General features: G+C 42.5%; 1 protein-coding gene across 1 annotated transcript in view; it reads left to right on the top strand.

Annotated features, from left to right (window-relative positions):
* The window catches only part of rpn2 (ribophorin II), a 34,936-nt gene extending 28,518 nt beyond the window's left edge, over positions 1 to 6,418 (top strand). Inside the window, exons 16-18 of the mRNA XM_034167496.1 lie at positions 3,470 to 3,599; positions 5,408 to 5,504; positions 5,917 to 6,418. Coding sequence (XP_034023387.1) covers positions 3,470 to 3,599; positions 5,408 to 5,459 — 182 coding nt within the window. The 3' untranslated portion in view covers positions 5,460 to 5,504; positions 5,917 to 6,418. The remainder of the gene's footprint in view (positions 1 to 3,469; positions 3,600 to 5,407; positions 5,505 to 5,916) is intronic.
* The last annotated feature ends 4,890 nt before the right edge of the window (positions 6,419 to 11,308 follow it).

Here is an 11,308-nt window from a genome sequence, read left to right as displayed (position 1 = left end):
TATGTGTGTGTGTGGTGTGTGTGTGTGTGTGTGTGTGTATGTATGTGTGTGTGTGTGTATATGTGTGTGTGTGTGTGTGTGTGTGTGTGTGTGTATGTGTGTGTGTATATGTGTGTGTGTGTGTATATACACACACACACACTGACAGTGGCCACTTTATTAGGTACACATGTTCAACTGCTGTCGACTGAGTGTTGGGGGGGAGGGGGACACACTGTTTCTGTGTGCCTCCTGGTGTTCACAGTGAGGTCATGACCTGTGTTTGTGGATACAGTGATGACTGGTTTAAGTGTTCTCAGCCTGCTGGATTTTAATGCAGTACTGTCAGAAGGGTCAAAGGTCAAGAGCACGTCATCCTGGTCTTCAACTTTTATGTCATGGACTGCGAGCAGAGACATGCCGCAGAGCTTTGCAGTGACTCACCGATGAATCTGTTATTAAACTGTTAGTTTAATTCTGTTTTTTGAGACAGCATTGAGTCTTGACCCCCTCCGTGCATATTAATGAGTTCATCATTTCCTGTGTGTCTCGGTTATCGTCACTGAAGGCCATTTTAAACGCAGTCATTTAGGATGTGTTCAGGGTGACACAAACTGAAACTATTCATAAAATTAAAACCATAACCATCTTTGTGATTTGATCCTTTGCCTGGACAACCCCAGCATTAAGCTGTGACTGGATGAGGCCGACAGAAGCCTGTAACTCTGCCAGAGCTGTCAGGGGGGTTTTCAGTGACTTTTGTAGTTAGTCTGAGAGCTGACAGGGGGGTTCTTGGTGACTTTCCTCACAAGTCTTTAATGTTTTATCACTCATTTGTTGGTCTGCCATCCTCAGACATACTATATTGTCTTTACATTTCCTAATGATTGGCAGCATATTTTGTATGTAACATTAAATTACAGTGAGGAAAATAAGTATTTGAACACCCTGCGATTTTGCACGTTCTCCCACTTAGAAATCATGGAGGGGTCTGAAATTTTCATCTTAGGTGCATGTCCACTGTGAGAGACATAAGCTAAAAAAAAAAAAATCCGGAAATCACAATGTATGATTTTTTTATTTTATTTTATTTGTATGTTACTGCTGCATATAAGTATTTCAACACCTGCCAGTCAGCAGAAATTCTGGCCCTCAAAGACCTGTTAGTCCGCCTCTAAAAAGTCCACCTCCACTCCACTTATTATCCAAATTAGAAGCACCTATTTAATGTCGTTAGCTGCATAAAGACACCTGTCCACCCCACTCAATCAGTAAGACTCCAACTACTAACATGGCTAAGACCAAAGAGCTGTCCAAAGACACCAGAGACAAAATTGTAGACCTCCACAAGGCTGGAAAGGGCTACGGGGCAACTGCCAAGCAGCTTGGTGAAAAAAAGATCAACTGTTGGAGCAATTATTAGAAAATGGAAGAAGCTAAACATGACTGTCAATCTCCCTCGGACTGGGGCTCCATGCAAGATCCCACCTCGTGGTGTATCAGTGATCCTAAGAAAGGTGAGGAATCAGCCCCGAACTGCACGGGAGGAGCTGGTCAATGACCTGAAGAGAGCTGGCACCACTGTTTCCAAGGTTACTGTGGGTAATACACTAAGACGTCATGGGTTAAAATCACGCATGGCACGGAAGGTTCTCCTGCTTAAATCAGCACACGTCCAGGCCCGTCTTAAGTTTGCCCATGACCATTTGGATGATCCAGAGAACTCATGGGAGAAGGTTATGTGGTCAGATGAGACCAAAATAGAACTTTTTGGTCTTAATTCCACTCGCCGTGTTTGGAGGAAGAAGAATGCTGAGTACTATCCCAAAAACACTGTCCCTACTGTGAAGCATGGGGGTGGAAGCATCATGCTTTGGGGCTGTTTTTCTGCACATGGGACAGGACAACTGCACTGTATTAAGGAGAGGATGACCGGGGCCATGTATTGTGAGATTTTGGGGAACAACCTCCTTCCCTCAGTTAGAGCATTGAAGATGGGTCGTGGATGGGTCTTCCAACATGACAATGACCCGAAGCACACAGCCAGGATAACCAATGAGGGGCTCTGTAAGAAGCATATCAAGCTTCTGGAGTGGCCGAGCCAGTCTCCAGTCCTAAACCCAATAGAAAATCTTTGGAGGGAGCTCAAACTCCGTGTTTCTCAGCGGCAGCCCAGTAACCTGGCTGATCTAGAGAAGATCTGTATGGAGGAATGGACCAAAATCCCTGCTGCAGTGTGTGCAAACCTGGTGAGAAACTACAGGAAATGTTTGACCTCTGTAATTGCAAACAAAGGCTACTGTACTATATTATAAAATAACATAAAAATATATAATATAAAAATATTAACATTGATTTTCACAGGTGTTCAAATACTTATTTGCAGCAGTAACATACAAATAAATTATTAAAAAAATCATACATTGTGATTTCCGTTTTTTGTGATTTCCGTTTGTCTCTCACAGTGGACATGCACCTAAGATGAAAATTTCAGACCCCTCCATGATTTCTAAGTAGGAGAACTTGCAAAATCGCAGGGTGTTCAAATACTTATTTTCCTCAGTGTCTGTAGGCTTTGTTTTTTTTATGTGCGGCGCATATAGCATCCAGGTTGTCCGTCCTTCCGTCTGTCCGGCCTCAATTCATTCGTCGCAGCGTAGCTCGGCACCCATTGCTCGCAAAAACTTTATATTTGGTGGGTACATGCCTTGGAGGAGTACTTTGCATGGGTTCGAAGGTCGGTGGCCTTGACCTATTTTTCAAGGTCACCAATGGTCACAACTGTCAAATCCTTCACCTGAAATTTGTTCGCCACAATGTACCTCGGTACCTATTGCTTGCAAAAACGTCATATTTGGTGGGTACATGCCTTGGAGGAGTACTTCGCATGGGTTCGAAGGCCGGTGACCTTGACCTGCATTTAAAAAAATTAACAATAGTTTCATTTGTTTGAAGGCTACAGACTTTTTGTGGTCACTGTTGGCCACATCCTCTAAATAAATATAGTGTCAATCTCCAATTTTTCCACTGTGTATCCCAGTTTACATCAAACACATGAGGGTTCAACCAAATAAATACCTACCCCACACATGTACATATTACTGCACTTTACATGGAAAATAGTACTGCGTGAGGGGCATTTTGTGACGAATGTCTCTAGTTTCTCTCCTGACCTTTGGGTGAAATGAAGAAGGAATCAAACGTGGAGCAATTCAACGATTTGCCTCATTATTACTTTAGATCTTTTAAAACCCCACGCGCGCGCGCACACACACACACACACACACACACACACACACACACACTGCTGTAGTTCCTGCAACACTCTCATGGTTTAGTTGTGATTTTCCTGAAATTAAACTCTGAGACATCTTAAACTAACACTCTCCAGATGTATACAGACTTGGCTGTATTTGGTGTATTGAAAAAGTGTTCAGCAGCAGTTTTCTGATGGGTCTGATTCTTCTCCTCTTTCATCTTCTTCTTCCAGCCATGCTGGCTCTGATGTACGTCTACTGGACCCACCTGAACATGTTCCAGACCCTGAAGTACCTGGCTATTATTGGAGGTGTCACTTTCCTTGCCGGGAACCGCATGCTGGCCCAGAAAGCAGTGAAGAGGTAGGTGGTGCTATAAACGCCGTGCAGCGTTGCCGACTCCAACAACCCCCGCCACTCTCCTTGCTGTGTGAGAGTGGCGGGGGTTGTTGGAGTCTGTACTGAAGTAAAATGTCTGTCATAGGTCATCCTCTGCTAAGTACAGTGTCAGGCTCTGAGTTATGAGGAGAAACCAGCTGGCTGCTCCCTACGTGATGACACGATGCGCTCGTGCCTCTTCGGTGTAACGCCGCACAGATTCTCCCTCCTGGGGCTGATGACGAGCTCCGTTTAGAGAAAGAAATAAAATCTGTTCTGTGCAAAAGACAGTATTTAGTTCACGTGCACTTTGGAAATTGAGTCCTTTTTAAATGAGCACAGCTCAACTTTTTAAAAACATTCCTTCAGCTGCTTTTATTTGAGGTTTCAACATCACAAACATGGATCTCCTCCTCAGTCTTTGGACCATGTGCACGTTTGTGCACCTGTCCGTGTGTCTTTGCTGTGTTGCCCCACGCAGTGTGCACTGTAGTGTAATCACAGAACCTTTGTGCTCGAGGTGCAGTGTTGTGGTCTCATCTCACTGAGACAGTCCTCACCAAGGTGATCTGCACAATCAGTACTTCAGTGTTTCCCATAATCCCCTTGGTGGTCTCCTGTGCTTCCCAGAATGCACCGCGATGCCAGCAGAGTTCCGCTGTCTCACAGAGCATGAAAACAATGGCAAAGTGAGGATGTGGATGGCACTGATTTTAGCTAGTTCACAGGCGATTATGATGATGACACGTTCTCCGGAGTTGAGAGGGTTATCTAGAGGAGCACCTGTGATGGATGTCTGCTGTGCCCTGATGTTGTCTTATTGTCCAAACTTCATGAGGTGTGTTTACACTGTGAGTGCTGAGCTCCTGACACCGGAACACTGCTGAAACTGACGTCTCGTGTGAGTTACGGGCCGCGAGATGGCACAAGAATCACAATTCTGTACATTTGTAGTAAAAACATGCACTTCTGACATGTGGAACCTCCCACAACCTGTGCCGTAAAAACTGAAATAAATCTTATCTTTAATGAACATTACATGGAAACGAGATATTGTTATTGATTTGTGTGTGTGTGTTTTTTTAACTCTGGGTCTCCACGGTGGATCTGGTATGGATCTGCTTGTTGATTTATGCTGGGTGTCTTCCTGACACTGTTCCAGATGTACACGGTGAACACCGCACTGGTGGGATTTGAGTCCTTGACCTGCTGCAGCATGCTGATTAAAATCTGTCCAGTGTGGTGAACTGTGCTTCAGAGTTTGAGCTGAGGTGTATGTAAACGTATGTCCTCAGCAGGGGACACGTCAGGACAAATGTCTTCTGGAGGTGTGGATCAGAAACAAGGTTTTGTGTGTGTACGGGTGAGGACTTGGCCTCCTTTCTTTGTTTGATGTCTAGTGTGCAGCTAACAGACGAGCGGCTCCACGCTCAGTGCTGCTCTTGTTCTTGTCTGTTCTTCGTAATAAAGCACAGATTAAGTCTTGAAGAACAGCACACCCCTGAGGCTGGGTCGAGGTGCTGGAAGGTGACCTCTTGTCTCGAGTGTCTCTGAGAGCATGCAGTAAATTAAAAGCTGACAGCGGCGCCATCTGCTGGACCGGAGTGTTTGTTTGAACTGTCCCTGGTGTTCAGTCTACGCCGCCTGTGCCATCGATCACCAGCGGACAGACATCTCACTGATCAGCACAAATGTCTCTTTCCAGCCAGCGCTCTGTTTTCCTGCTGTCCTGTGTGTCTTTGTCCCTCCTCTGTCCACACCTCCTTTTCCTTTTCTCTTTCCTCCTCTTCCAGGATCGCTGCAGAGCAGAGTAGTAGGTTGGCAAAGTATAGGAGCCTGCGCTAAAGTCTGCCTTTGTAACTAAAGGATTGATGGTGCTTTCCGGCTGAAGTAAGCGCTCCAGTTGTGTTCCCACACAGTTTGTTTACTGGCAGCGTGCATGGCTGTGTGGTCCTGACTCATCAAGAGTGTTGACATGTCTTCCTCCCCTCCCCCCTTAAGGTTTGCCTCTCACCCATCCCATGTGCGTCACATTGGTGCCCTCCTCCACCTCAGGCCGCGGTTGTGCTGCCGTTATTTTAGGGAGGTGTTTGGTGTTGCGCGCTCGATGATTGTGGCGTTGAGTGTTTTTGAGATTTCATGTGTCTGTGGGTGCATGTCTGGCCCCCACATCATTATTTATTAAACCTGGTGTGTGTGTGTGTGTGTGTGTGTGTGTGTGTGTGTGTGTGTGTGTGTGTGTGTGTGTGTGTCACGAGCTGATCATAACTAAACTAAGCTGCTGCTTTTTCTTTTTCCACAGAACTCAGAAAAAATAATCCCAAGGACATTTGAGAGGATGTTGATGGAGCTGCCCCCCCGGACATCAGATCAATCCTTTGATTTGTGGTTTGGCCGTTAGTGTTGATTCTTATTATCAAGTTAAAATTTTACTTTGTGAAGTTGTGTGCGGTGGTCCAGAGAAGTCGACAGGTGCTGCAGAGCTTCTGTTCACTGCACTTCATCCTTTTTTTTTTTTTTCTTTTTTTTTTTCCTCTCTCCACATCAGGTCTTTGTTTTTTGTTTTTTTAGTTGATGGGATTTTCTTGGTGGACTTGGTGGGGTTTTATTTTTGTCTTTTTGGTACTTCCTGCTGCTGCCCGTCTCAGCCTGTGGTCGGTGTCTCGCAGCTGAATCATTCCAATGTGTTTGTGGAGAAGCACTGAGCCCTGATTTCACATCCCCCAGAAAAAGACACTCACACATTGGGCCATTTACCGAACTTGTTTTTATAATGAAGAGGAGGAAATAAAGAAATTAAAATATCTTGTTTATTCATTTTTCTTGAGTAGATGAATGAAGACGGTTGACAGATGTGGAGTATTTGCTTCAGCAGAGTTTTACAGTACAGTGCTGTGAAAGGTCTTTGGTGGGATGACATCGCAGCAGCTTGTACGCTGCCCCACAATAAGAAGGTTGTGGGTTCAAGACCACAAACCAATAACCTGTGGGGGTTTCCTTCCAACTTAAATATGAAGTAAACCTGCCCCTTCAGCTGGTGGAGTTAGTACCGGGGTGCACACTGGTCCTTGTGTTTGGATTATGTTTTAACTTTAAATGTAGAGAGCTAAATTCATCCTACATAGTACAAACAGTGTGTAAAGGCTCTTCTTCCAGAGTCTAAAAGCCAAGACTTGAATTTATCCTTTTCAGACAATCGCACAGGATGTTGTTGGTCTCATGCTTTGGGTCCTTGTCAGGCTGTTTAACCCTGTTTAAGCTTCAGTTCACTGAATAATTATGGTACTATGAGGGAGACACAAGTTACTGGATGTAACGTCTGGACAGATGAAGGAAGATCAGTCAATCAATCAACTTTTTTCTTATATAGCGCCAAATCACAACAAACAGTTGCCCCAAGGCGCTCCACATTGTAAGGCAAGGCCATACAATAATTATGAAAAACCCCAACGGTCAAAACGACCCCCTATGAGCAAGCACTTGGCCACAGTGGGAAGGAAAAACTCCCTTTTAACAGGAAGAAACCTCCAGCAGAACCAGGCTCAGGGAGGGGCAGTCTTCTGCTGAGACTGGTTGGGGCTGAGGGAAAAAAACAGGAAAAAGACATGCCGTGAAGGGGGGCAGAGATCGATCACTAATGATTAAATGCAGAGTGATGCATACGGAGCAAAAAGAGAAAGAAACAGTGCATCATGGGAACCCCCCCACAATCTACGTCTAAAGCAGCATAACCAAGGGATGGTCCAGGGTCACCCGATCCAGCCCTAACTATAAGCCTTAGCGAAAAGGAAAGTTTTAAGCCTAATCTTAAAAGTAGAGAGGGTGTCTGTCTCCCTGATCTGAATTGGGAGCTGGTTCCACAGGAGAGGAGCCTGAAAGCTGAAGGCTCTGCCTCCCATTCTACTCTTACAAACCCTAGGAACTACAAGTAAGCCCGCAGTCTGAGAGCGAAGCGCTCTAATGGGGTAATATGGTACTACGAGGTCCCTAAGATAAGATGGGACCTGATTATTCAAAACCTTATAAGTAAGAAGAAGAATTTTAAATTCTATTCTAGAATTAACAGGAAGCCAATGAAGAGAGGCCAACACGGGTGAGATATGCTCTCTCCTGCTAGTCCCCGTCAGTACTCTAGCTGCAGCATTCTGAACCAACTGAAGGCTTTTTAGGGAACTTTTAGGACAACCTGATAATAATGAATTACAATAGTCCAGCCTAGAGGAAATAAATGCATGAATTAGTTTTTCAGCATCACTCTGAGACAAGACCTTTCTAATTTTAGAGATATTGCGTAAATGCAAAAAGGCAGTCCTACATATTTGTTTAATATGCGCTTTGAATGACATATCCTGATCAAAAATGACTCCAAGATTTCTCACAGTATTACTAGAGATCAGGGAAATGCCATCCAGAGTAACGATCTGGTTAGACACCATGCTTCTAAGATTTGTGGGGCCAAGTACAATAACTTCAGTTTTATCTGAGTTTAAAAGCAGGAAATTAGAGGTCATCCATGTCTTTATGTCTGTAAGACAATCCTGCAGTTTAGCTAATTGGTGTGTATCCTCTGGCTTCATGGATAGATAAAGCTGGGTATCATCTGCGTAACAATGAAAATTTAAGCAATACCGTCTAATAATACTGCCTAAGGGAAGCATGTATAAAGTGAATAAAATTGGTCCTAGCACAGAACCTTGTGGAACTCCATAATTAACTTTAGTCTGTGAAGAAGGTTCCCCATTTACATGAACAAACTGTAATCTATTAGACAAATATGATTCAAGATGAGATGGACTTGGTGGTGGAATGAAGATGTTCAGGAAAATATAAGGAGAAAGTGGTAGAAAAAGAGCTGGGATAGCCATAGAATGTAAGTAAGACTACAAGGTGATGCAGCATACTGTGAAAAGAGGTGAACGCTCCACAGAGCAACAAGTTGCTGCTTTTTTACAAACTAAGGGGATGGATCTGGATATGAACACTAGTGAAGCGTGTCACCCGTTACCCAGGAAGAATTCAGCAGACAAACCTACAGTCGTCATGACGTTTAACAGGAAAGACAAAACAACTCTGCTCAAACAAAGATATAAACTTAAAGGATCCAATGTTTACATAGACGAACATCTCACTAAACAACGCAGATATTGCAAAGAAGTCAAGATATTTGAGAAAACAAAAGATTCAAAACACATGGACTACAAACTGCAAAGTATTCATCAAACTGAACGGGTCCCCAGAAGAAGCCAAAGTGTTGCTGATCAGAAGCATGAAGGAATTGGCAAAATAAGAATAAAACATAAGTGAACGCAACCAACTTTCACAAAGACTGACAAACATACAGTTCCTGGCTCTAAAATTAAAGAATTTCAAAATTGGACAGAAATTGTTTACACAGATGGGTAATAAGTGAGTATTTGTGAAGATATAAACATTGATCTCTTAAACCCGTATCAGCATGTAGTAACTGAGGATTTCATTAACACTATGTACAGTCTAAATCTATATCCAAAAATTACTAGGCCTTCAAGAATCACTTCATTCAGCTACTCTTTAATATATTTACAAATGATATAGATACCAAAACACTAAGTGGCTTATTAATATTAGTGACCATTTACCAATTTTTATAGTAACTGATTTAAAGTTTAATAAAAAATGTACCGAGAAAAAACAATATTGCAAGCACCTGCAATCTGAAAACGCTATTACTGCCTTAAAAAATGATTTACTTTTACAGGATTGTAAGATGCAAATTTAGCATATTCAGAATTTGAAAACATACAGTAGTGTTCAAAATAATAGTAGTGCTATGTGACTAAAAACATTAATCCAGGTTTTGAGTATATTTTTTATTGTTACATGGGAAACAAGGTACCAGTAGATTCAGTAGATTCTCACAAATCCAACAAGACCAAGCATTCATGATATGCACACTCTTAAGGCTATGAAATTGGGATATTAGTAAAAAAGAAAAGGTGGTGTTCACAATAATAGTAGCATCTGCTGTTGACGCTACAAACTCAAAACTTATGTTCAAACTGCTTTTTTAGCAATCCTGTGAATCACTAAATGAGTATTTAGTTGTATAACCACAGTTTTTCATGATTTCTTCACATCTGTGAGGTATTAATTTTGTTGGTTTGGAACCAAGATACAACCCCTGGCAAAAATTATGGAATCACCGGCCTCAGAGGATGTTCATTCAGTTGTTTAATTTTGTAGAAAAAAAGCAGATCATAGACATGACACAAAACTAAAGTCATTTCAAATGGCAACTTTCTGGCTTTAAGAAACACTATAAGAAATCAAGAAAAAAAGATTGTGGCAGTCAGTAACGGTTACTTTTTTTAGACCAAGCAGAGGAAAAAAAATATGGAATCACTCAATTCTGAGGAAAAAATTATGGAATTACCCTGTAAATTTTCATCCCCAAAACTAACACCTCTAATGACCTTCTCCCATGCCTCCTCTGGATCATCCAGATGGTCACTGGTGAACTTCAAATGGGCCTGGACATGTGCTGGCTTGAGCAGGGGGACCTTGCTGCCCTGCAGGATTTTAAACCATGACAGCATCATGTGTTACTAATGTAATCTTTGTGACTGTGGTCCCAGCTCTCTTCAGGTCATTGACCAGGTCCTCCTGTGTAGTTCTGAGCTTTCTCAGAATCATCCTTACCCCACAAAGTGAGATCTTGCATGGAATCCCAGACCGAGGGAGATTGACGGTCATCTTGTGGTTCTTCCACTTTCTAATAAATAATCATAACAGTTGTTGTCTTCTACCAAGCTGCTTCCCTGTTGTCCTGTAGTCCATCCCAGCCTTGTGCAGGTCTACAGTTTTGTCCCTGGTGTCCTTAGACAGCTCTTTGGTCTTGGCTATGGTGGACAGGATGGAGTGTGATTGATTGAGTGTGTGAACAGGTGTCTTTTATACAGGTAACAAGTTCAAACAGGTGCAATTAATACAGGTAGAGTGCAGAATAAGAGGGCTTCTTAAAGAAAAATTAACAGGTCTGTGAGAGACAGAAATCTTGCTGGTTGATAGGTGATCAAATACTTATTTGCAGCAGTAACATACAAATAAATTATTAAAAAAATCATACATTGTGATTTCCGGATTTTTTTATTTATTTTTTTTTTTAGATTATGTCTCTCACAGTGGATATGCACCTAAGATGAAAATTTCAGACCCCTCCATGATTTCTAAGTGGGAGAACTTGCAAAACCGCAGGGTGTTCAAATACTTATTTTCCTCACTGTATGTGTAGGTGTATGTTGGTGTGTGTATATATGTATGTAAATATGTATGTAGACAAAGACATGGTGTTCACTAGATATGTTTATGATAATGGAATTTGAGTTTGTGTTGTTAAATGTGTTTGTACCCAAGCAGAGGGTCACCCCTTAGAGTCTGGTCTGCCTGAGGTTTCTTCCTCAATACATCAGATGGAGTTTTTCCTTACCACTGTCACCTGTGTGCTTGCTCTGGGGGTTGGTAATGTGTATATATGTATGTATGTATGTATATATGTGGTGGGCGTTTATAAGCTTTGCTTCTGCTCACCCCCTTTTTGGTCACACATGTCACTGTGGAATTGTCTTGTGTATCAGTTTTTGTTATTGTCGAGTTTGTGTGCCAAATCAATAAGTTCAAGTTCAAGGTGCGGTAAAGGCAGACATGAAGTTGAACAC

This window comes from Thalassophryne amazonica, chromosome 3 (assembly GCF_902500255.1).
Source record: "Thalassophryne amazonica chromosome 3, fThaAma1.1, whole genome shotgun sequence".
Taxonomy (NCBI): Eukaryota; Metazoa; Chordata; class Actinopteri; order Batrachoidiformes; family Batrachoididae; genus Thalassophryne; species Thalassophryne amazonica.
This window is presented reverse-complemented; position numbering and strand designations above follow the sequence as displayed.